Genomic DNA, 27,073 nt, shown 5'->3' with positions numbered 1-27,073 from the left:
GATCAGCAGGCTAGACAGTCAACTGGCATTGCTTAAAAGGAAATAAATATGGCAGCCTCAATATTCTGCTTACTTTGGCTGTCCTTTAAATAAGGGACAAAATACACCATTCTAAGAGCCCTAGTACCTCTCTGTGCAGTGTTCCTGTTTGAATCCGGGTTTCCCAACACAGAAACCGGATACTGCTGTCCAAAAGCACTTCAGCACTATTACTCGTGGAGAAATCAACCAAAATGTAGACTGCAACCACCTAAAAGATGACGTGCTGAAGATCAGACCTGCTTGCCCATGTAGTTCACTGAAGCTCCAAAAAGAATGATCCAGCACCGATTATATTCAATATATTCAAGCTCTTTCATTCAGATATCAAAACATGAATCAAGGGCATAAATAGGTTAACCCTCTATAGAGAGTCACTGAGCTGCGTTTCAAGCAACTCCGCTGTTTCCGGCTTCCGGCTTGGCATCACGCAATGTGGGCAGTGATACCAATCAAAGTAAGCAGGTACATTTGCATTAATATGCATGGTATGCACATGCTGACTTATTCTGAGCTCTGGGCCATGTTGTCTACGGTATTCAGAACTCAGGCGACATCCATACTTCTAAAAGTGGTGGTACTTTAAAAAGAGTAACTGTCGGGCATAAAATCAAAAATTAATTCTTTATTTTTATCTGGTAAACAAGTAAGAAGGATGCTGACCAGGCAATCCAAAAGTTAAAATCACTATTACTTTTCTTGTTAAATTATCATCCCCCAGTTTACATGACTCTTATTTGGTACAGAAAATTTGGTACACAAAAGAGAAGTTGCAGGGCATGCTGGGTTGTCTTTTTTTGCTTCTCTACTTCCCCTCAGACTTAACTAATGCAGCCTGATTGGCTGAAGCATCTTTCCCTCCTGTTTTCCCCCTCCCACACCTCTGTTCCTCTCTGATTGGCCAAAATTTCTCAGGCTAAAACAATGCACTTTCTATAGTGAAGGGCAGGCAAATCAGGCAGAGGAGACTAAGGGCAGATATTACATCTCGACTGGCTTCAAAATAGCCACAGTAAATATGGAAACTGTCTAGAATAGGATTCTCTACTTTTCCTTTATATAACTCACAGGAATCATAACGTGGACAGTGCAATACATATGTTATGTAAGTAGAGCAAGTATTTATGTACTTATAGATTTGTTTTTTTTCCCCTGAGATAGTATGGCTGACAGCTCCTCTTTAAAGGAAACCTGCTGAGAAACACATAGGCTGCTATTGCTCACAAGAGCTGGTCATTGCCGCTAAGAATAGGTCCAATCAAATACACTTCCTGCTGCTTCTAACTGGCCCAATCACAAGATGCATACAATCTGCATTGAAAATTTGCATGCAAGCGTGAATTTTTAGCATCTTATTGACCATCTGAGTTGCTGACACAGTGCGATCAGAACACAATCAGCATGCTTGTTCCAGGGTAGTGTAGCCGGTCTATACACTTCACATAACATGGGTTTTCTTTACATAAAAGACATCTGGGAACTGTAGCATGATCATATTTTAGGATTTGAGTGTGTTATTGTATATAGCAATAGACTTCCTTGCTCATAAGCATTACTTAAAGAGACTCTAACAAAAAAAAAAAAACCCTCTTGTGGATACTTACCTCGGGTGGGAAGCCTCTGAGTCCCAATGAGGCTTCCCCCTTCCCTATAGATTCAGGGAATCCAGCTTTGGCTCCCCTGAATACTCCCCCGACAAGCTTGACAAGGAATTTTATATTTATCTCGCCGGGATCCAGCGCAGGTGCAGCAGCGGCTCTTTGGGCTTGGCAGGAAATAGCCGAACCCGATCGTATCCGCTCTAATGCGCAGGCGCAAAAAGGACTCGCGCCTGTGCAATAGAGTTGATCAGAGCTGCTCAAATCCGGATCCAGGGAGATACCCGGATAGTTGCTATCCGGATATCTCCCAGTAAACCTGTGCGGGGTGGGCGGGGGTCAATCTTACCTGTCTGACGTCTCTTTTGTCGGTCCCTCGGCGCCTCCCACGATGCGCTCCACGCACATCATGTGATTACAAACACTTCCTCCTTCAACCCGGAAGGAGGAAGTGTTGGTAATCACGTGACCGCCGCTTGGACCGCATCATGGGAGGCGCCGAGGGACGGACCGAAGAAGACATCAGACAGGTATGATTGACCCCCCCCCCCCCACAGGTAACTGGGAGATATCCGGATAGAACTACCCGAATGTTTCCCCGATCCGGATTGGAGCAGCTCTAGAGTGGATTGATCGGGTTCAGCTATTTCCTCCTTCAAGAGACACTGAAGTGAACTTATTTTCCCCATTTTACCTTATAAGTCGCTTCAGTGCTCTCAATCCAAGTAATCCGCTGTGTCCCCGCCGCTAAACGAGTGCTGCAGAGGCCCCAAATCTATCCGCAAATATCCACGACCAACTTGGTCGTGGATTTTGCTGCGCTGAGGGGCAGAGCTTCCAGCTGTAGCTCTGCCCCTCCTGACGTCAATCGCCGCACGGATCGCTGCCCCTCTCTATGACGGAAGAGTGAGAGGGGCAGGGAGTGACGGCGATCCGCCTCGATTGACGTCAGGAGGGGCAGAGCTACAGCTGGAAGCTCTACCCCTTCCAGGAAATGCCTGCCAGATTGCCCCCCCCCCCCCGGGGATTTGGGGGCTCTGCAGCGCTAGTTTTGCAGCGGGGACGTGGCAGGTTACTTGGCTTGAGAGCACTGAAGCGAATTATAAGGTAAAATGGGGAAAATTAGTTTGCTTCAGTGTCTCTTTAACCCGAAGAGCAGCTAGTACACCGCCTGCGCAGGATCGTGGTAGGTAAATAGTTACCTCGCCGCACTTCAGAAGACCCTGGGACTTGGACGGAGGAGGACGGGGAAGCCTCTGGATCCTAATGATAATGGTAAGTATTCCCCAGAGGTTTTTTTTTTTCCATAACACGTTTTCTTTAATACACAGCTGCGTTACTGCATGTGGCAACTAAAGAGCACTCACCCTTACTCATTCCTAATGAACTTGTGTAGTATCCAGCTAGCAGATGATGAATTACATCTGGTGAACACACACCAGAAGATTATACTATATACTATATATCCAATCAGAAGATTATACTATAACGTATGCATATAGTGGATGAGAGTTTTTTTTCTTATTTAGAGAAACTACACTTACACTTTAAGTAGACAAACAGATTAATGCTCAGTAATGAATTGCATAAACCATTGTCATACAGTGCTTACTATATCACAATTCGCTACAAAAAAGAAATTGAAAGAATTGTCATTGCATTAATACATACCACCAATAGCATCAATCTCATCAAAGAAAATAAGACATGCTTTCTTTGTCCTGGCCATCTCAAATAACTCACGTACCATTCGAGCACCCTAAAATATGAACAGACCAAGAAAGATGAATACTAGTCTTATGCTGTACCATAAAAAAAAACAAAAACACACACACAAAAAAACATTAAAGGCAAAATAAAAATTTCAAAGTTTAAAAGGAAACTTCAAAAAGTTAGTTTAACTTACCTGGGGCTTCTACCAGCCGCCTGCAGCCTCTCTGTGCCGCGCCGGGACAAACCAACCCTCCAGTCCACCAAAGCAACCCACTTTCAGTTTCGGTGACTCGACCACTGCCCCTGCATGGCACTGGCCACGCTCATCCTCGATCACGCACGCATCGCTGGGAGCATCCTGTACAGTACGAGAAACTCTCATACTCAACTCGCTGAGTCGCCAGAACCGAAAGTCGATCGCTGCAGGGGACCGAAGGGTCGGTTTGTCACAGCGCGGGCACGGGCAGCTGCAGGGGGCTGGTAGAAGCCCAAGGTAAGTTAAACTGGCTTTTTTTTTTTTCTTCAATTACTTTAGGCTTCATTTGAAGCGGAAACTCACACATGCACAGAGTTTGCACAAAACTTGTGGCTAGAGGCAACATTATAATCACCTCTCCCATGTTCTTCTGATAGTCAATTTTCCCCTTGATCTATAGGGACCTCTTTACTCTGATTAAGACGAGGTGTCCCAATCAAAGAAAAAAGGTCCACAAAGGTTGTTTTTTTTCCCATTCCCCCCGACCCCCCCCCCCCCCCCCCCCCAACGATTACATTGCAGATTTTACCTACAGGTAAGCTTTAGTGATAATAAGGGATTTTTATATGCCTTGTAGAATTCCGTATCCTCCCTAGAATCCCTGATTTCAATAAAACTCTCAGAAGCACAGACAGGAAGTATGGCACTGGAATTCCTGTTGTTGACATTTATTGTGCCGCCATAGACTTGCATTACTGTGTAATCTGTGCGGAAGGCATGAATCATGCCGTAATGCATTGTTGATATTAAGGTTACAGACTAGGATGCCTAGCACCCTTGCTCAGTCAGTTACTTCACATGTCTCTTCTATGCTAAGTAACTCAAACTGAAGGGACATTAGAATTAAATTCTTAGGGCAACTAATGATTACATTTACATTGTACACTGTATGCCTTGCTAATGCATGAGTAAAATAAAAAAAAAACTGTAATACCAGACAAAACAAAACAAAAAAAATCAATCAATTCTTACCTCACCAACATATTTCTGGACCAACTCTGAGCCAATGACTCTGATGAAACAGGCGTCAGTCCTGTTGGCAACTGCTCGGGCACACAGAGTTTTCCCTGTTCCTGGAGGACCAAACAAGAGCACGCCTTTTGGTGGTTCTATGCCCAGATTAACAAACCGCTCAGGCTGGAATCAGAAAAAAACAAATCAATGTGATTCAGTAAACAAATTTGATAGACAATGGTGGGGAGTCAACAACCGATCACAACATATAAAGTGCCATTTAACCACCCTGGCGTTCTGATTAAATCGCCAGGGTGGCTGCGGGAGGGTTTTTTTTAAATAAAAAAAAAACTATTTCATGCAGCCAACTGAAAGTTGGCTGCATGAAAGCCCACTAGAGGGCGCTCCGGAGGCGATCTTCCGATCGCCTCCAGCGCCCAGAATAAACAAGGAAGGCCGCAATGAGCGGCCTTCCTTGTTTTGCTTATATCGTCGCCATAGCGACGAGCGGAGTGACGTCATCGACGTCAGCCGACGTCCTGACGTCAGCCGCCTCCGATCCAGCCCTTAGCGCTGGCCGGAACTTTTTGTTCCGGCTACGCTGGGCTCAGGCGGCTGGGGGGACCCTCTTTCGCCGCTGCTCGCGGCGGATCGCCGCAGAGCGGCGGCGATCAGGCAGCACACGCGGCTGGCAAAGTGCCGGCTGCGTGTGCTGCTTTTTATTTGATGAAAATCGGCCCAGCAGGGCCTGAGCGGCGACCTCCGGCGGTGTTGGACGAGCTGAGCTCGTCCAGACCGCTCAGGTGGTTAAGAGATGAAGTCAGTTCACACATCTCCAGCCAGGAGAGGAAAGGTTGGTGGTGTTTGTGTAAGGCAGGGGTGGCTTTACAGAACAGGGAGGGCAGCACATTCATGGAATGTAGCCTGATGTGTGTGCTTTGAGGCCTTTCTCACTTCAGCAATCATGGATGCCTTTGCGGTGCTGGTGTGGATGTAGACAGTTTAGTCACGCGCCTGCATTTCTAGCAAAATGATGTGCAGGTCCGAATGCCTAGTTTTTTTATACACCACTCTGAAAGCTCTTTTAGCTACTTACATGGAGCAAAGGAGTTTCAACAACTTCCCTCAGTTTTTCGATCTGCTCTTTGCAACCTCCAACATCACTGTAAGTAACATCAGGTTTTTCCTCCACCTGCACAACAAAGTAAGAAGACATTGCTCTCAGTATGGGAATGGTTACTATTAACATTCACGGCATATTGTATTCAATTCATTACCTGCATCATAGTCACTGTAGGATCAATTTTTGGAGGCAGAGGTATATGAATCTGGTACTTGTTTCTATCCACACTGTACACACAAAAACATACAGTCTAGATTAGAACCTTTACAGCTTACTCAACATCAATATCTAAATACAAAATACATTTCACTACACATTTAATATTGCCACTTACCCAACTCTCATTCCTTCTTCAATGTCTGTAGGGGCAACCTGATCACTAAGGTCTACCACAAACTTTGCAAACTGCTTCACATTGATGATGTATTTTGGGTCCTCAGAATCAGCATTGATTATTTTTGTGCACCTGGGCAAGAAAAAAATAATAAACATCTACAATCCAAAAACACAAAAGACATCTACTGATCCAATACATCTCTGCATATGTTTAATGTTATGTGATATTGCCAATAATAAGATAACCAGATAGAAGAAATGAGGGGCCGCACCTAGCCACCTGGAGGGGCTGTTCACTCTGCAGAGTCTGTTTATCAGCAGCCAAATCCCACAGTGCCGGAGGAGCAAGTCCAGTGTCAGACTCCTTAATCCCTATGAATGAAAGACATATGCAAGCTTTAAAACTAAAAAAAGGATATATATATATTTTTTTACCATATTTTGTTTGCTTATGAATCATGTTTAGCACATAAAGACAGATATTTTTTAAAATGATTGCACCACATGAAATTAAGATATGTTATAGTGTTATGTTAAAGAACTCTCTAGCATTATATGAAATAATACAAACACATGTATGGAGACAGACTTGATGGTTTGAGAGTCAAGATCATGTCTCCATTTTATGTTGCTGAGGAAGTAGAAGTGATCAAATGAAAGTGAAACAAATCAATCACAAGCTTCTCCAGAAATGTACCCGTAATGGAAATTTTTATAAAAGAATTGAACATCTCTACTGATCAACAGGCTTATATTTTTCTCTACGGAACTAAGTTTTCTTTAATGAAGTAAAGGGAGAGCTTTCTTGAACTTACAGTACAAAGTGTGCAATTCACACCAACAGGTGGCACTCCAAACAACAATTTTCATTTGGTATATTAATACATTCTTAAAGCGGACCTGAACTCAGAACATCTCTCTGCTCTAAAAGATACACAACAGCATAATAAACTTCAAACAAAAAACGTCTCTTTGTTACAGCTGATACAAATCCTAAAATAAATCTGCACGGTTTCCACTTCCTGATTCATGGAAGCAGACATATTGTTATCAGCCTGTGCTTTCAAATGAGCTTATCTGCCGTGGCAGTCATATGACACATGGGAGAGATCAAATTACAAATTGTGATTAAACACAAATGAGGGGGAATTAAACAGACTAAACTCTCTAAATACATACAGGGTACATTTCTCTCTGTTTTCCATCTGTCATGTGCAAGAGTTCAGGTCCAGTTTAAAAAAAAAAAATTGAGGAAAAAAAAAATAATAATAAGATTTCCAACATTTAGATTAATGTAAGTTATTTTTTTTCAGTCTTGTTACTATCTAAAACTTGTAGTTATATAAAGTATGTACATGGGACCAGATATTTGGGGCTGATGGTAAGTCCCTAAGCCATAGATGTGCATTTCTTCTTCTTATATGGCTAATATCAGGAACGTACAAACATATCTAATTTTGATAAGCTAATAACAGGCAAATTTTACCACCTCCAGAACAGATTGTGCAGGCAAACCCAAAATCGGCCCATTATTGGTAAATAAAAATTGGATGTGTGTGTGTATGCACCCTAAAGGTGATATATTTAGAAACTGTGCTTGGAGTTGGACTTTAAAGGGATACTGTAGGGGGGGTCGGGGGAAAATGAGCTGAACTTACCCGGGGCTTCTAATGGTCCCCCGCAGACATCCTATGTTGGCGCAGCCACTCCCCAATGCTCCGGCCCCGCCTCCGGTTCACTTCTGGAATTTCTGACTTTAAAGTCAGAAAACCACTGCGCCTGCGTTGCCGTGTCCTCGCTCCCGCTGATGTCACCAGGAGTGTACTGCGCAGACACAGGCCATACTGGGCCTGCGCTGTGCGCTCTTGATGACATCAGCGGGTTCGAGGACACGGCAACGCAGGCGCAGTGGTTTTCTGACTTTAAAGTCAGAAATTCCAGAAGTGAACCGGAGGCGGGGCCGGAGCATCGGTGAGCGGCTGCGCGGGCACAGGATGTCTGCGGGGGACCATTAGAAGTCCCGGGTAAGTTCAGCTCATTTTCCCCCGACCCCCTACAGTATCCCTTTAAACACTTTCAAGAAACTATATGTATTGTAATAAGCTTTTCACACAGTTGACAGGAGACCATAAAGGACAACTGAAGTGAGAAGAATATGGAGGCTGCCACATTTATTTCCTTACACACAATATTAGTTGCCTGGCAGACCTGCTGGTCTATTTGGCTACAGTAGTGTCAGAAAAACACCAGAAACAAGCATGCAGCTAATCTTGTCAGATATGATAATAATGTCAGAAACACCTGATCTGCAGCATGCTTGTTTCTGGTGTGATTCAGACACTATTGCAGCCACTATAGACCAGCAGGGCTGCCAGGCAACTGGTATTGTTTAAAAGAAAATAAATATAGCAGCCACCATATTTTTCTCACTTCAGTTGTCCTTTAACTTTGCTTCTACTTTGTGCATATTATTAGCACTAGGTAATATCCTCAGCTGCTGCAATAGTGCAGCTTTACTAGAAAAAGGGGTCCCAAACTGGAGACCAGACTAATATTGTAAGAAAAGAAGATCCGTTATTACGTACAACTTAAAACAACTCTTAACAATTTTGGAAATTATTTTAAAATGCTGGCAACTGTCCATTATATTAACATCTTTGCATTCAATAAGAACAGATTAATATTCTGTTAGGTCGCATTCACAGTGGGTCGTTGCGGAGCTGCGTTATAAAGTCTTATAACACAGCTTACCGCACTGCAATGATAATCCTACGGGCTGTTCTCAGTGCAACGTTATCGTTGCGTTGAAAAATGTTGCATTTGTGGTAACTCACTGCTTACAGTGCGTTACCTCTTAACGCAGACATGTTGCGACTAACGTTGCATTAAAACACAACGTCCCACCGTGAATATGCCCTTAGATGTGACTTTTAATAAAGGTGTCACTGAGGTTCTTCAGGTGTAAGTCCCCCCCCCCCCCCCCCAAAAAAAAAAAAGTTGGTCATTCATCCTGTTCTCATTCTCCCAAATAGCCATGAGCTGCAGCACATTTTCTCAGTATTTGAATAAAACTAAGAAGCTGATTGTACAAATTCATGCACATCTGTGACCCTCAATAGATGTCTTATAACTGGATTATTTTTGTTTCAATGGATCACATTTTGCTTTACATGGTGCACAATGTTATACAATTATAATTTTTTTTCAAGCTTTTTTTCCCCATTCTTAAAGTGTACCAGACACTCTAAGTATATTAAAGATTTTTTACTTACCCGGGGCTTCCTCCAGGCCCACAAGCACGTGTGAGTCCCTCACGTCCTCCGTTTAGCGGCAATCAGCCCTGGTAACTGGCTCAGTCGCGCCAGTCGGACTCTTCTGCGCATGTGGTTTGCTCATGCACAGAATACCGCGACTGGGCCAGTTACCTGGGGTAATTGCGGCTGAACGGCGGACCTCAGTAGGACGCGAGGGACTCACACGTGCTTATGGGGCCTCTGGTTTCCTTTAACGTCCCCATTGGGCAGGAGGAGTTTCTTTTAAAATTACTGGCAATTCTGTGATATCCAACTGGATAGAGAATCTCTATCACAGCAGCACAGACAGCAATAAAAGTCTGAAAAATTCTCTAACCCTTCTCCACTCTAGCCATAACCAAATTAAGGAAAACACATTTTTGCCTCAACTTATACTGTAAATAATACTAAGATTTTTACTACACAATTTAACCACTTCCCGACCGCCTAACGCACAGGGGCGGCCGGGAAGTGGAGCCCTTAAGGACCGGCTCACCCACAGAGGCGGCGGTCCATTTAAGGGCATGGGCGGAGCGATCGCGTCATCCGTGACGCGATCCTCCGCCGGCGCCTGTCACCGCTCGCCCGCCGCAACATCATGCCGGCTATACGGAAGCGCCGGCGGGATGTTAACCCCGCGATCGCCGCATACAAAGTGTATAATACACTTTGTAATGTTTACAAAGTGTATTATACAGGCTGCCTCCTGCCCTGGTGGTCCCAATGTCCGAGGGACCACCAGGGCAGGCTGCAGCCACCCTAGTCTGCACCAAGCACACTGATTTCCCCCCCCCCCCCGCCCCAGATCGCCCACAGCACCCCTCAGACCCCCCCCCCTGCCCACCCATCAGACCTCTGTTTGCACCCAATCACCCCCCTAATCACCCATCAATCACTCCCTGTCACTATCTGTCAACGCTATTTTTTTTTTTATCTCCCCCCCTGCCCACTGCCCCCTCCTGATCACCCCCCACCCCTCAGATTCTCCCCAGACCCCCCCCCCCCTGTGTAATGTATGCATGTATCCCCCCTGATCACCTGTCAATCACCCGTCAATCACCCCCTGTCACTGCCACCCATCAATCAGCCCCTAACCTGCCCCTTGCGGGCAATCTGATCACCCACCCACACCAATAGATCGCCCGCAGATCCGACATCAGATCACCACCCAAACGCAGTGTTTACATCTATTCTCTCCTCTAAACACCCACTAATTGCCCATCAATCACCCATCAATCACCCCTTATCACCACCTGTCACTGTTACCCATCAGATCAGACCCTAATCTGCCCCTTGCGGGCACCCAATCACCCGCCTACACGCTCAGATTGCCCTCAGACCCCCCCTTATCAATTCGCCAGTGCATTAGTTACATCTGTTCTTCCCTGTAATAACCCACTGATCACCTGTCAATCACCTGTCGATCACCCATCAATCACCCCCTGTCACTGCCACCCATCAATCACCCCCTGTCACTGCCACCCATCAATCAGCCCCTGTCACTGCCACCCATCAATCAGCCCCTAACCTGCCCCTTGCGGGCAATCTGATCACCCACCCACACCAATAGTTCGCCCGCAGATCCGACGTCAGATCACCTCCCAAGGGCAGTGTTTATATCTGTTCTCTACCCTAAACACCCACTAATTACCTATCAATCACCCCCTGTCACTGCTACCTATCAGATTAGACCCCGATCTGCCCCTAGGGCACTCAATCACCCGCCCACACCCTCAGAATGCCCTCAGGCCCCAGCCCTGATCACCTCGCCAGTGCATTGCTTGCATCTATTCCCCCCTCTAATCACACCTTGAGACACCCATCAATCACCTCCTGTCACCCCCTAGCACACCTACCCATCAGATCAGGCCCTAATTTGCCCCGTGTGGGCTCCTGATCACTCGGCCAAACCCTCAGATCCCCCTCAGACCCCCTTCCGATCACCTCCCCAGTGCATTTATTGCATCTATTTTCCCCTCTAACCACCCCCTGAGACACCCATCAATCACCTCCTGTCACCCCCCTAGCACTCCTATCCATCAGATCAGGCCCAATACAACCTGTCATCTAAAAGGCCACCCTGCATATGACCGGTTCCACAAAATTCGCCCCCTCATAGACCACCTGTCATCAAAATTTGCAGATGCTTATACCCCTGAACAGTCATTTTGAGACATTTGGTTTCCAGACTACTCACAGTTTTGGGCCCGTAAAATGCCAGGGCGGTATAGGAACCCCAGAAACGGACCCCATTTTAGAAAAAAAGACACCCCAATGTATTCTGTTAGGTGTATGACGAGTTCATAGAAGATTTTATTTTTTGTCAAAAGTTAGTGGAAATTGATTTTTGTTTTTTTTTCACTAAGTGTCATTTTTCACTAACTTGTGACAAAAAAAATCTTCTATGAACTCGCCATACACCTAACGGAATACCTTGGGGTGTCTTCTTTCTAAAATGGGGTCACTTGTGGGGTTCCTATACTGCCCTGGCATTTTAGGGGCCCTAAACCGTGAGGAGTAGTCTAGAAAACAAATGCCTCAAAATGACCTGTGATTAGGACGTTGGGCCCCTTAGCGCACCTAGGCTGCAAAAAAGTGTCACACATGTGGTATCGCCGTACTCAGGAGAAGTAGTATAATGTGTTTTGGGGTGTATTTTTACACATACCCATGCTGGGTGGGAGAAATAACTCTGTAAATGGACAATTGTGTGTAAAAAAATCAAAAGATTGTCATTTACAGAGGTATTTCTCCCACCCAGCATGGGTATGTGTAAAAATATACCCCAAAACACATTATACTACATATCCCGAGTACGGCGATACCACATGATTGGCACTTTTTTGCAGCCTAACTGCGCTAAGGGGCCCAAAGTCCAATGAGTACCTTTAGGATTTCACAGGTCATTTTTGTTTCAAGACTACTCCTCACGGTTTAGCGCCCCTAAAATGCCAGGGCAGTATAGGAACCCCACAAATGACCCCATTCTAGAAAGAAGACACCCAAACGTATTCCGTTAGGAGTATGGTGAGTTCATAGAAGATTTTATTTTTTGTCACAAGTTAGCGGAAAATGACACTTTGTGAAAAAAAACAATTAAAATCAATTTCCGCTAACTTGTGACAAAAAAATAAAAACTTCTATGAACTCACCATACTCCTAACGGAATACCTTGGGGTGTCTTCTTTCTAAAATGGGGTCATTAGTGGGGTTCCTATACTGCCCTGGCATTTTAGGGGCCCTAAACCGTGAGGAGTAGTCTTGAAACAAAAATGACCTGTGAAATCCTAAAGGTACTCATTGGACTTTGGGCCCCTTAGCGCAGTTAGGCTGCAAAAAAGTGCCAATCATGTGGTATCGCCGTACTCGGGATATGTAGTATAATGTGTTTTGGGGTATATTTTTACACATACCCATGCTGGGTGGGAGAAATACCTCTGTAAATGACAATCTTTTGATTTTTTTACACACAATTGTCCATTTACAGAGTTATTTCTCCCACCCAGCATGGGTATGTGTAAAAATACACCCCAAAACACATTGTACTACTTCTCCCGAGTACGGCGATACCACATGTGTGGCACTTTTTTGCACCCTAACTGCGCTAAGGGGCCCAAAGTCCAATGAGTACCTTTAGGATTTCACAGGTCATTTTGAGAAATTTTGTTTCAAGACTACTCCTCACGGTTTAGGGCCCCTAAAATGCCAGGACAGTATAGGAACCCCACAAATGACTCCATTTTAGAAAGAAGACACCCCAAGGTATTCTGTTAGTAGTACGGTGAGTTCATAGAAGATTTTATTTTTTGTCACAAGTTAGCGGAAATTGATTTTTATTGTTTTTTTTCACAAAGTGTCATTTTCCGCTAACTTGTGACAAAAAAAATCTTCTATGAACTCACCGTACTACTAACGGAATACCTTGGGGTGTCTTCTTTCTAAAATGGGGTCATTTGTGGGGTTCCTATACTGTCCTGGCATTTTAGGGGCCCTAAACCGTGAGGAGTAGTCTTGAAACGAAATTTCTCAAAATGACCTGTGAAATCCTAAAGGTACTCATTGGACTTTGGGCCCCTTAGCGCAGTTAGGCTGCAAAAAAGTGCCACACATGTGGTATCGCCGTACTCTGGAGAAGTAGTACAATGTGTTTTGGGGTGTATTTTTACACATACCCATGCTGAGTGGGAGAAAGATCTCTGTAAATGGACAATTGTGTGTAAAAAAAATTAACAAATTGTCATTTACAGAGATATTTCTCCCACCCAGCATGGGTATGTGTAAAAATACACCCCAAAACACATTATACTACTTCTCCTGAGTACGGCAATACCACGTGTGGCACTTTTTTGCAGCCTAACTGCGCTAAGGGGTCCAAAGTCCAATTAGCACCTTTAGGCTTTACAGGGGTGCTTACAATTTAGCACCCCCCAAAATGTCAGGACAGTAAACACACCCCATAAATGACCCCATTTTAGAAAGTAGACCCTTCAAGGTATTCAGAGAGGGGCATGGTGAGTCCGTGGCAGATTTCATTTTTTTTTGTCGCAAGTTAGAAGAAATGGAAACTTTTTTTTTTCTCACAAAGTGTCATTTTCCGCTTACTTGTGACAAAAAATATCTTCTATGAACTCACTATGCCTCTCAGTGAATACTTTGGGATGTCTTCTTTCCAAAATGGGGTCATTTGGGGGGTATTTATACTATCCTGGAATTCTAGCCCCTCATGAAACATGACAGGGGGTCAGAAAAGTCATAGATGCTTGAAAATGGGAAAATTCACTTTTTGCACCATAGTTTGTAAACGCTATAACTTTTACCCAAACCAATAAATATACACTGAATGGGTTTTTTTTTTATCCAAAACATGTTTGTCCACATTTTTCGCGCTGCATGTATACAGAAATTTTACTTTATTTGAAAAATGTCAGCACAGAAAGTTAAAAAAAAATCATTTTTTTGCCAAAATTCATGTCTTTTTTGATGAATATAATAAAAAGTAAAAATAGCAGGAGCAATCAAATAGCACCAAAAGAAAGCTTTATTAGTGACAAGAAAAGGAGCCAAAATTCATTTAGGTGGTAGGTTGTATGAGCGAGCAATAAACCGTGAAAGCTGCAGTGGTCTGAATGGAAAAAAAGTGGCCGGTCCTTAAGGGGTAGAAAGCCCTAGGTCCTCAAGTGGTTAAAAATTAAATTATCATAAGATCAAAGCAAGGACCAAACTTGCTATTTTTTATGTGGCCCAATACAATCTTAATCCTGGATGTTAAACATACCTGTGAGCTCATTAATTTTCTTGAGAAGTTGCTGTATATCATCTTCCACTTGTTTAATTTGTCTAGAATATGTGCTTTGTCCCTGCAACAATATTCATAATTGTCATGATTGGCTGATCAGTTGAATAAATAGACAATAAAATATCAACAGAGGTTTCTACTACAATACAGCAGAGAACTAAAGGGCTGCTACGGGCAACATGGGACAAGTCTTGCCTCAGAAAACATCTGACCAGGAGGAGACCTACAGGTGCTGCTTTTTTGCAGGCTGGCAAAAGTATTGAGACCTGGCAAAGCCACTCACCAAAAGGGACAGTCAAGAAATAAAAAGAATGTATGGTTCATAAAAAATAAATAATGCATAATGAGCAGTGCTAAAGTAGGGCAATGACTATAAAGGACATATTGGACATAATACATAGGTAGCGAGGATGTTCATAACCCATTTAAGATGGCATGGCTTTGGCACCTTAAGGACCAGAGCCTTTTTTCATTATGCTGTTCAGTGATCACTATGATTAGCTCACAGTGATCACCTGGTAAAGAGCCAATGAAATGGCTCCTTACCCATAGAAGGAAGCTTGGCTGTCACATGACAGCCAAGTCTGTGGCAAACAGTGATGGGCTCAGGACCGCGGAAAGCCGCAGCAGAGACTCTACACTGCTAAGAGTTAGAGAGCTGCATGTGTGGCGTAGATTCTTACTTCCGCGGTCCCAAACCAGTTAAACGAACCAAATAAACAGACATCTCATGAATGAGCTGTCCAGAGGGCCAATAACAGAGAAGGATAGTAAACTCATGCGCTTATCTAGCTAGCTTTATATCTGTTACATGAATTGTGCTTGGATGACAGACTCATTTGTCTGCCATCACCTCAGGTTTAGGTGTATTAACCATTACACCTCCAAAAAAGGTAACAGACAGGCAAATTGCCAAAATGATGAGGATATTAACATATTGTTGATTAAGTCTAAAGTTTTCCATGCACTATTATATTGGTAATCAATATCTCTCTGACATCAATTATCTTACAGATCTACTATATTATGCCATTCAACCATATTTCAGCAGGAACCTGATTCAATTTGACCACACTAGTGCCACGGCTAGTTTTGCACTCTCTGATGCAGTAAAAAACTATGCAGCTATGGATAGTAAACTGCTACCACCACTGATGCAGCTAAGAACAGCTCTACCCAATCAATGCTAAAAGAAAGCCTTGTACACAGGGCAAAGTTAATTTGGCCAAGGTGGACAATAATGACCACATATGCGAAGGATCTAGCATGGGTGCAGCAGCCAGATTACTGTTGGTGTTTTGGCAAGCGATTCACCCAGCAGATCGACTAGCCCAAGCGCATTGTTCTCCCCACTCAACCTCCTGCTCTGTGATGCTCCCTGTGCACTACTTTGTTGGCCCATCTCTCCACTGCGTAGCAACAGAACGTGTCACTAACCTAGGGGTTAGCGACATCTGTACAGCCTCAGCCCTGCACTGTCGCCGAGATGATTATGTCCTAATCGCTACCGGGTGACAATTCTCCTATTGTGTACAAAGCTAGAGACACACAGACAAAGACTGATATGGAGGTATTTTTTATTCTCAATAGATTCAATGTTTTTGCCATACCTATAATCTAATATATTAAATTACTGAAGAGCATATAGTAGATTTGTCTGTACTATGTATAACGTAGCTGGAGGGATTTCAATCTTTGTTATTTCCTATACTTGAAAGGCAACACAAAAAGGTAAAACATGAGGTTAGGTTCAAACTACACATAAAAACTGACAGCAGAAATGTGTAATCTAGAAGCAGTGTTCCCCAACCCGGTCCTCAAGGCCCACCCACAGTGCATGTTTTGTAGAAATCCACAGAGGTAATTAATCAGCTCTGCTGAGACACTAATTACCTCACCTGTGCAAGTTAGTTATTTTCTGCAAAACATGTACTGTTGGTGGGCCTTAAGGACAGGGTTGGGGACCACTGAGAGGATGTATGGAGACATGCCCATTTAGCATATCTGTTGTCTCCACTGCAGTAGTGGACCGTGAAATAGTGCCTTGCACAACTTTTCTGGACGCTGCATGGAATATGGTCATGACAACAATAGCAAAATCTATCTCCAGACCCATCCCACCAAATCAGGTCTCACTTGCTGTCAGTTCTTAAAAAGCACAACAAGTGTATATTGTCTCTGCTGCAACAGTGCACACTGCCAATCCAGCATAGTGTAGACGCAGGCCTCTATCAGCTTTTGATTACGCTGTATGACTTACATAGGTCTTCAACAAGGCAATGTCCCCTTCATCTAGGGCTGAAACACACAAGAAGAAAACAATGCATTATTATTTTAAAATAACCATGTAAAACAGATTTTTGCCTTTTTAAAGAGAATCAGAGATAAGTCTTCCTGCTGTTTTTTTTTTTTTTCTTTCCCGGGGCTTCCTCTAACCCCATAAGCATGGATGTGTCCCTCGTCGCCGTCCTCAGGGCCTCCGTTCAGCCGCAATCGTCCCCGGTAAGCGGCTCAGTGACATCAGCAGCCGAACCTTCTGCGCATGAGCGGACCTTCTGACATCACTCAGTCAGACTGAGCCGTGGACCTGGGAGATGACTGCGGCTGAACAGAGGACTGCGGGAGGACGGGGAGGGACACATCCATGCTTATGGGGCTGGAGGAAGCCCCAGGTAAGTAAAAAACAGCAGGAAGACTCATCTCTAAGTCCCTTTAATGCTGGATACACACGGTTCGTTCCCACACTCGATTCCCATCGATGCGCCGCTCGATTCCCGTCGATTTGTTTATTTCCGACATGTCCGAGTCGCGGTTCGATGGATCGTTAGGTCGATTTGCCATACTTTACATGGCAGTCGACCTAAAAATCATCGAAATGCGCTCGGAAATGTTGGGTAATAATGGATTCGTCGGGAGTCGAGCAGCGCATTCGATGCGGGAACGAACCGTGTGTATTTAGCATAAAGCAGAAGGTATCTACAATATGCACTGGTCAATCTCAGCCATCCATCGATTCAATTGAATCGATCGGAAATTGATAGCCGATTGATTGATTGGTGGCCGATTTTGATCGATTTGATCTATCTGACAGGATGGCAGCAGGTCGATTGTCTATAGAGTTGCATTGGATCTATAGGCGCAATAATGCATTTAGATAGATTTTCAATAGATTTCCAATAGATTTCATTATGAAATCTATTGGAAATCTGTTCCTAGAGTGTGGCACACAGATAGATTCCTGTCAGATTCAGAAATCTGATGGTCGAATATGCTGCAAATCTATCAGTGTATGGACACCTTAAAGGTGGCCATACACTTGTTATATTAGCAACAGATAGATCATCAGATAGATTTCTGATCTATCTGATGTGTTTAGGAACATTTTTTTACTAGGAACAGACTTCCAATAGATTTCAGTTTGAAATCTATTGAAAATCGATCTGATGGCATTTTTTGCCATCAGATTTCCATTAGGGCCAATGCAAAATGATAAGCAATCTCAACAGATCGACCTAGATTTTCCAGCCTGCCAGATCGATTGAAATCGATCAAAATTGTCCACAAATCGGTCGATTGGTCAATCGATTTGCAATCGACCAATCGATCAAAAATCAGCTGAGTGTATGGGCCCCTTAAAGAGTAACTGTCAGGCTGCAGAAGCTAATTTAAACCTCTATTCTCCTGTGTTAAACAGTTTAGAAGGAAGCTCAAAAGCCATTAGTGAAGATAAACATTTCAGTTACCTTTGATGTGTGCTTATCTTAGTCTGTTATAGACCCATAAAGACGCAAGCCGCAGCTAAACTGCAAAGCATTCTGGGGCCCTCCCCTCGGCTGCTAATGAGACGGTACAGCAGCTTGTGTAATCAGTCCAGAGCGTAGCACTGATAAATCTCCGGGCAGACTACACTGCAGGAGTCAGCTATTGTTCCTAGCCACATGGCTCATTAATATTCACTGCACACCGTGTTGTTCAAGAACGAGCTTATCTGTGACCAGAAGCAGGCAGGACATGACGACACATTTGGCTTCACAAACATGGAGCCTGCCATGAGCTGTCAGGAGCATCTATCTCTGCATATACTATATACAAATTCTGTGAAATCCAAACGTGGACAGTGAAATGCATATGTAATGTAAGTACAGCCAATCTTTAGCTACTGATATATGTGTTTATTTTCTCTGAGACCCTATACCTAACAGCTCCTCTTTAAGGTTGGAGTGAGCATTTTAGATGTCCCACAGTGCATCACTACTGATTATGTAAATTATCCCTTTGTTGCCCCTGAAAGCTAAACATCTCTGGAACTGCTGGAATGCAATGATGTGTCAGTTTGTTAATTGTACAGAGCCACTATAATCCAACATGCATACAGACTGTTTCGGAGTGGTTGATCCTCATCAGAGCATGATTGATATTGCTTTACGGGATATGATTAGTATGTCTCTATACAATAGCTAAACCATACCCCTGTTGGCAAAACTGCTGTGGCAGGTTTTGCCGAAAGCCTTGCCGAAGACTTCCGGAGCTCTGGGGCCACCCCCACCTCTGTTGCTGTGGCCTGCTTCAAGCTTGTCAGTCAACGCCTGAGAGCTGCAGGCGCAATACAGCCACGCTCATGCATTAGAAGAGCATAGTAGCTCGTCGAATTTCTTTAGAGGGTCCATGTGCAGCAAAGCTGTGGGCAAGGAGTGCACGGGAAGCCTCTGGACTATCCAGATGCTTCCCTCTACCTAAGTATCTATTTTTTCAGTTTCATGAAACTGGCCCCCCTAGGCTGTTTTAGCCGGGTGCTCCACCCAGCTAATTTTAGTGAACAAGCAAACAAAGAAAGCAGGAAAGCTGGCACTGCTGCAAGTGTTCAATTTATTGTAGCAAAGTGCAAACGTGCATCATCTTGCAAAAGTGGCATGGAATAAAACACATACCCTTGTGAGAAGAGGCGTAGGTGGTGGTGGGTGCTGGGCACAGGATGCCTGACGGCCGTTTCACGCTAAACAGCGCTTCTACGGAGGCTGCAACCATTATGGGAAAAGGCTTCTGGTTAAATACTGTCCAGAGCCCGCATCTAGCGTTACTTCCGGTGGCAGCGCCGCCCATACTTCCGCGTCACATGTGCGTACGTATTGACGAATTGCGTCAATGTACCCCGCACGCGTACGTAATTCCGCATGGCGCCTATGATGTACGCATGTCACATGGATACATGCGTACTGCATTATTATGCTTGCGGCGCATGCGTGAAAATGGTTGCATAAGGGGGAGTAAAAAACTCCCCCTAGCGGCCAACAACATGTAGGGCACGACTCAGACAAACCCACACCTTAGGTTCAAAGTAAAAAGGGGAGACAAGGGGTAGAGAAGGAAGGGAAGGGAAAGAAAAAAGGGCAAGATAAAACAGAAGGAAAGTGGTGACATGATCAGGAGGTCCTGAAAGAGTAAAAATAAGTGAAACCCTTGGTGTCAGTGTGATTGAGTCGTGCCCCATCAGGACTCAAAAATTAATATATTGGGAGCACGTAATGCTATGCACAGCTAAAGTATAAGTGCCATAATGGGGGGAGGGAAGTTGGGAAGCAAAATTATGTGAGGAAGTAAAATAGCCCACATCCCTTGGCGGGTTGCCGCCAACAGGGATGGGCCTAACATGCATAGTAAAAAGGAGAGGATGAACGAGCGACCGGTTCTTGCGCCATCCTCCAGATGAATAACAATATAAAAGATAATAGATTTCATATGGAGCAATTTCAAGACAAGACAGGACATAACATAACATGGCGGACAGGGAAGTCCAGGGGTAGAGGAGGGAAGGGAGGTATCAAGGGTCAAGGAAGCATGACAAGTCTGTATGGTCATTAAGACCCAAGGGTCCCATGGCTTCTGATTACAAAATCAACATTGCTTCTTCTCTTTTTAATTGTTTCTCCGTCTCCACCTCTGGACGGGGGTGGGACATGGATAATTCCTGCAAATTTCAACTTCGTGGGGTCATTCCCATGGCTTTCTCACATATGCTGGATTACCCTTGAAGAACCTTTTCCAGATTTCAGGGAGTTGTAGTGTTCTCTGAACCGTTCATTAACCATCTTAGCGGTATGGACGAGCTCAGCTCGTCCATCACCGCCGATGGCTGCCGCTCAGGCCCTGCTGGGCCGATTTTGTTCAAATAAAAAGCAGCACACGCAGCCGGCACTTTGCCAGCCGCGTGTGCTGCCCGATCGCCGCCGCTCTGCGGCGATCCGCCGCGAGCAGCGGCGAAAGAGGGTCCCCCCAGCCGCCTGAGCCCTGCGCAGCCGGAACAAATAGTTCCGGCCAGCGCTAAGGGCTGGATCGGAGGCGGCTGACGTCAGGACGTCGGCTGACGTCCATGACGTCACTCCGCTCGTCGCCATGGCGACGAAGTAAGCAAAACACGGAAGGCCGCTCATTGCGGCCTTCCGTGTTACTTCTGGCTGCCGGAGGCGATCGGAAGAACGCCTCCGGAGCGCCCTCTAGTGGGCTTTCATGCAGCCAACTTTCAGTTGGCTGCATGAAATAGTTTTTTTTTTAATTTAAAAAAAAACCCTCCCGCAGCCGCCCTGGCGATCTTAATAGAACGCCAGGGTGGTTAATGGATCTCGTGGTCTCCCCTATATAAAACCTACCACAGGGGCACCACATTGTGTAAACATCAAACCGTGTTTGACATGTAAAAAAAGACCGCACAGTTCGTCGGAGTGGGCCAATATGAAATTGGCAACCCACTGTCATCTGACTACACGATTTGCAGTGTCCACACCTGTGGTTATCCAGAGGGCCGCCATCACGTAGCCAATCACTTCCAATTGCTGTTTTGAACTCACTTCTGCTCACTAATGAGCCTATTGTGGGTGATCTTCTGAAAGAAAATAACGGTCCTTCCGTCACTAAAGGCTTCAAGATGGGGTCCCTAATTAGAATGTCCCAATTTCTTTGGATCACTTTCTTTATATGGTCTGCCATGTTCGTGTAGCCGAAGGAGAAGGGAATTTTTCGTTGTGTGACAGGATTTATTGATTTCCTTCTTAGGAGGTCTGATCTCGTGGTGCGATTGCTTTTGCTAAAGGCCTCTTGGATTTCTTGTTCCCTATATCCTCTAGCCAACAGTCTCACTCCCAGTTCCTCAGACTGTTTGCGGAAATCCGCATCATTAGCATTGTTGCGGCGTAGTCTGAGGAACTGGGAGCATGGCAAAGTCCTGGTGATGTGGGCGGGATGGAAGCTCGATTTGTGCAGTAGAGCATTACTTGCTGTGGGTTTGCGATATCCCTTGGATATCAAATTGCCCTCACTGATTGTCAACTCTAGGTCAAGGAAAGCAATTCTCTCTGGATGAATATCAGCCGTAAAGGCCATATTGACAAAATTACAATTGATGTAGGATAAAAAATTAAAAAAGGATTCACGAGTCCCGGACCAAAATACCAAGATGTCGTCCACATACCTGGACCACATCCTGAGGCTCGCCCTATATGGATTGTCCTCCGAATGTATAAAAAAGTTCATCCCACCATGCTAGGAATATGTTAGCATACGTGCAAGAGACCGCCGTCCCCATGGCGGTCCCCGCCACCTGCCAAAACCATCTCCTATCAAAAAGAAATGCATTGTGGGTCAATACAAACAGAAGGCAATAACAAATGAAGTCCTTACAGACCGTAGTTTTATCGGTTTTATCCAAAAAATGTCTAACGGCTATAATGCCTAAGGTGTGGGGTATACGGCTGTAAAGACTCTCAACGTCTAAAGTAGCTAAAAAGTCGCCAGTATGCTGTTTTAAAAATTCTGTTTGTATTGACCCACAATGCATTTCTTTTTGATAGGAGATGGTTTTGGCAGGTGGCGGGGACCGCCATGGGGACGGCGGTCTCTTGCACGCATGCCAACATATTCCTAGCATGGTGGGAAGAACTTTTTATACATTCGAAGGACAATCCATATAGGGAGAGCCTCAGGATGTGGTCCAGGTACGTGGACGACATCTTGGTATTTTGGTCCGGGACTCGTGAATCCTTTTTTCATTTTTTATCCTACATCAATTGTAATTTTGTCAATATGGCCTTTACGGCTGATATTCATCCAGAGAGAATTGCTTTCCTCGACCTAGAGTTGACAATCAGTGAGGGCAATTTGATATCCAAGGGGTATCGCAAACCCACAGCAAGTAATGCTCTACTGCACAAATCGAGCTTCCATTTCGCCCACATCACCAGGACTTTGCCATACTCCCAGTTCCTCAGACTACGCCGCAACAATGCTAATGATGCGGATTTCCGCAAACAGTCTGAGGAACTGGGAGTGAGACTGTTGGCTAGAGGATATAGGAAACAAGAAATCCAAGAGGCCTTTAGCAAAAGCAATCGCACCACGAGATCAGACCTCCTAAGAAGGAAATCAATAAATCCTGTCACACAACGAAAAATTCCCTTCTCCTTCGGCTACACGAACATGGCAGACCATATAAAGAAAGTGATCCAAAGAAATTGGGACATTCTAATTAGGGACCCCATCTTGAAGCCTTTAGTGACGGAAGGACCGTTATTTTCTTTCAGAAGATCACCCACAATAGGCTCATTAGTGAGCAGAAGAGAGTTCAAAACAGCAAGTGGAAGTGATTGGCTACGTGAAGGCGGCCCTCGGGGTAACCACAGGTGTGGACACTGCAAATCGTGTAGTCAGATGACAGTGGGTTGCCAATTTCATATTGGCCCACTCCGACGAACTGTGCGGTCTTTTTTTACATGTCAAACACGGTTTGTTGTTTACACAATGTGGTGCCCCTGTGGTAGGTTTTATATAGGGGAGACCACGAGATCCATTAATGAACGGTTCAGAGGACACTACAACTCCCTGAAATTTCGAAAAGGTTCTCCAAGGGTAATCCAGCATATGCTAGAAAGCCATGGGAATGACCCCACGAAGTTAAAATTTGCAGGAATTATCCATGTCCCACCCCCGTCTAGAGTTGGAGACAGGGAGAATCAATTCAAAAGAGAAAAAGAAATGTTGATTTTGCAATCAGAAGCCATGGGACCCTTGGGTCTTAATGACCATACAGACTTATCATGCTTCCTTGACCCTTGATACCTCCCTTCCCTCCCCTACCCCTGGACTTCCCTGTCCGCCATGTTATGTTATGTCCTGTCTTGTCTTGATATTTAATGCTCCATATGAAATCTATTATCTTTTATATTGTTATTTATCTGGAGGATGGCGCAAGAACCGGTCGCTCGCCCACCCTCTCCTTTTTACTATCCATATTAGGCCCATCCCTGTTGGCGGCAACCCGCCAAGGGATGTGGGCTATTTTACTTCCTCACATAATTTTGCTTCCCAACTTCCCTCCCCCCATTATGGCACTTATACTTTAGCTGTGCATAGCATTACGTGCTCCCAATATATTAATTTTTGAGTCCTGATGGGGGCACGACTCAATCACACTGACACCAAGGGTTTCACTTATTTTTACTCTTTCAGGACCTCCTGATCATGTCACCACTTTCCTTCTGTTTTATCTTGCCCTTTTTTCTTTCCCTTCCCTTCCTTCTCTACCCCTTGTCTCTCCTTTTTACTTTGAACCTAAGGTGTGGGTTTGTCTGAGTCGGGCCCTATGTGTTATTGGCCGCTAGGGGAAGTTTTGTACTCCCCCTTATGCAACCATTTTCACGCATGCGCCGCAAGCATAAAAATGCAGTATGCATGTATCCATGTGACATGCGTACATCATAGGCGCCATGCGGAATTACGTACGCGTGCGGGGTACGTTGACGCAATACGTACGCGCATGTGACGCGGACGTATGGGCAGCGCTGCCACCGGAAGTAACGCTAGATGCGGGCTCTGGACAGTATTTAACCAGAAGCCTTTGCCCATAATGGTTGCAGCCTCCGTAGAAGCGCTGTTTAGCGTGAAACGGCCGTCAGGCATCCTGTGCCCAGCACCCACCACCACCTACGCCTCTTCTCACAAGGGTATGTGTTTTATTCCATGCTACTTTTGCAAGATGATGCACGTTTGCACTTTGCTACAATAAATTGAACACTTGCAGCAGTGCCAGCTTTCCTGCTTTCTTTGTTTGCTTGCTACATGATGTCTCTGCTTGAGCACGCTGAAGAGGTTCCAGAGAAGAGGTGTATTTAAGTCCTCCTGTGCATACTGCATGTTTCTGAAGCTGTTTTATGCATGTCATACCGCTGTAGTGCCAACCGTTTGTTCTCTTTTGGTTTTAATTTTAGTGAACACCCGGCTGTCATTGGGCTTCTCCTCCTCCTATGCTGTAAGCAGACTTGAACTGGCCCTGCATTCCCCCTTGTACCCCACCCAGCTACTTTTTCATGCCACCCGGCTGGAGACATTTTCTGGGGAGAACACCGAATCAGCGCAAGTGAAAATTCCACCATGTTTGGTTAGGCTCATTCCCACTAGTCAGTGAGTTGAAATGCATAAAAATGCAGAATCAAAAACTAATTAATGTGCGTGGATGGGTTTGTGGGTTGCTGTGCATTTACATGCAGTTCCATGAGTTTTAACTCCCCATGAGTAGAAATTCACTGCACAGCAACTCACTGTTGTAGTGTGAATGATAAAGGAGGAGGGTTTCAGACCTCTAAAGATTTACGAGCAGCGGGTGAGTAGTGCTGTTGACACCAAATGATTCGTGCAGGGGGGAGACAGAGCTGTGCATTAAAGGGTTTACACGTTATATAATAAGTACTCTTGAGCACTGACTCCTACAGTGAGAGCAATCTGGAGGGCAGGATTGGGGGGGGGGGGGGGGTTATGGAACCTTCTTTTCCTCAATACATAATCTAGCAGGTGTTGTAAGCAGAGCACCTCCAAAAGGCTTAACTCATACATCATTATATATGCTACGATATGTCAATATGTGCAAATTTGTGGTGTTGCTACTTGCAAACACTTATTTTACACTAAAAATGAAAAACCTAATAAAACATGGTTTAAAAACTAAAAATAATATCATGTAGCCTACAGGAAGCAAAATCTGAGCTCACTGGCAGACAGAACAAATAGCAATGATTCTAGGTTATCCTGTAATAGCACATCATTACTAATCACAGCACACAGCAGTGGACGATGCTGGACATTGGTGAGCTGGCCCTTTGTAGCTTCAGATGCCCTGTTAGAAGCTGGCAGATGTCGGGGCCCTGCAGCAATGCCACCCATGGGAGCCTCCCTTCCCCACTCAGAAGCGTGACATGCCAGCACAGCCGCCTTACCCCGGATAGGCTTGTCCTCCTTCTCCTCTTCCTTGGTTTTGCGCTGATCGGTTCCCAGGTAGTCCGGCATGATGCTGCAATCCTATCCTATTCTACGAGCCAGGAGCAATTACACAGCAAACTACTACTTCCGACCGACCCGGATGTAGGAAGAGCGTCATTGCTCAGCACTAGAGGCAGATAGCAGTAATACAAGCGTCCAGATGTGACTGTAGTTCAGTAGCCATGCTTATGTAGGCTAATGTAATACACAGGTTACAGAGGAGACATTTATTTATAACTTTAGCACCTGAACACGTGACTTCCTGTGTGAAACATATATCCAGGTTTATATCCATATGTCAAAGTTTTCTATCCCCTAGCTCCCAACTGTCCCTCTTTGGGAGCCCTGCCCCTCTGTCCCTCTTTCTCCCTCATTTGTCCCTCTTCCAGGACTTTGTCCCCTTTTCTATGTATAAAATATATATGTATATATATATATATATATATATATATATATATATATATCTACTAAAATGTGTTTGATTGACTCTAAACTGTATTCCCATCCTTTAAATTGATATATTACTCATTTCAAAATGTTAATATGAAGGAAAATGAACCAGGATAGAAAGGACCAGTGTAGTTTGAATTATAAAACAACATATTTTTCTTATAAAATCTTTATGGTATGCGTGACTAGGGGTGTGACGGGGGCATGGTCAGGGGTGTGTCTTAAAGGGAACCTGAACTGAGTAAAATTATTTAAAATAAACACATGAGGTAACTTCAAATGAACATTACATAGTTGCCTTGCCATCATTTCCTCTTAGAAGCTCACCATTTTCTTCCGACAATGATCCCTTCCAGTTCTGACAACATTTTGTCAGAACTGAAATATATCAGTTGCTGTCAGTTATATACCAGTTGCTGTCAGTTATCGCTGAGAGGACAACTGATGTGCCAGGTAATATCCATGTTTGCTATGGCTCAAGTGGGCGATGTTACAGTTTAACAGTGTGCTGACCAGGAAGCTGTTATGGGGTAATTGCCATTTTCAAAATGGAGGATGATTAATTCCCTTGATCACAGTGGCCAAACAAGACGCGAGAGAGGAGAGAGAGGTTGAGGGGTATACTACACGGGATCCCAGTATGACTAGTGTATGCTTATTTTTACTTTTAATTTTCAGTTTAGGTTTTCTTTAACATTTTCTTCTGACAATGATCCC

At 44.6% G+C, this 27,073-nt stretch overlaps 1 protein-coding gene across 1 annotated transcript in view; it reads right to left on the bottom strand.

Moving 5' to 3' along the window:
- The window catches only part of PSMC2 (proteasome 26S subunit, ATPase 2), a 32,803-nt gene extending 6,782 nt beyond the window's left edge, over window positions 1–26,021 (bottom strand). The window contains exons 1-9 of the mRNA XM_068276227.1: window positions 25,864–26,021; window positions 16,869–16,906; window positions 14,588–14,669; window positions 6,292–6,391; window positions 6,018–6,149; window positions 5,838–5,910; window positions 5,657–5,752; window positions 4,579–4,743; window positions 3,309–3,396 (exon numbers count right to left, since the gene is read on the bottom strand). Of these exons, the coding sequence (XP_068132328.1) occupies window positions 3,309–3,396; window positions 4,579–4,743; window positions 5,657–5,752; window positions 5,838–5,910; window positions 6,018–6,149; window positions 6,292–6,391; window positions 14,588–14,669; window positions 16,869–16,906; window positions 25,864–25,933 (844 nt within the window). The 5' untranslated portion in view covers window positions 25,934–26,021. The remainder of the gene's footprint in view (window positions 1–3,308; window positions 3,397–4,578; window positions 4,744–5,656; window positions 5,753–5,837; window positions 5,911–6,017; window positions 6,150–6,291; window positions 6,392–14,587; window positions 14,670–16,868; window positions 16,907–25,863) is intronic.
- Window positions 26,022–27,073: the final 1,052 nt, after the last annotated feature.

Source organism: Hyperolius riggenbachi, chromosome 3, assembly GCF_040937935.1.
Source record: "Hyperolius riggenbachi isolate aHypRig1 chromosome 3, aHypRig1.pri, whole genome shotgun sequence".
Taxonomy (NCBI): domain Eukaryota; kingdom Metazoa; phylum Chordata; class Amphibia; order Anura; family Hyperoliidae; genus Hyperolius; species Hyperolius riggenbachi.
The sequence above is the reverse complement of the archived record's forward strand: the minus strand, read 5'-3'. Positions and strand labels throughout refer to the sequence as shown.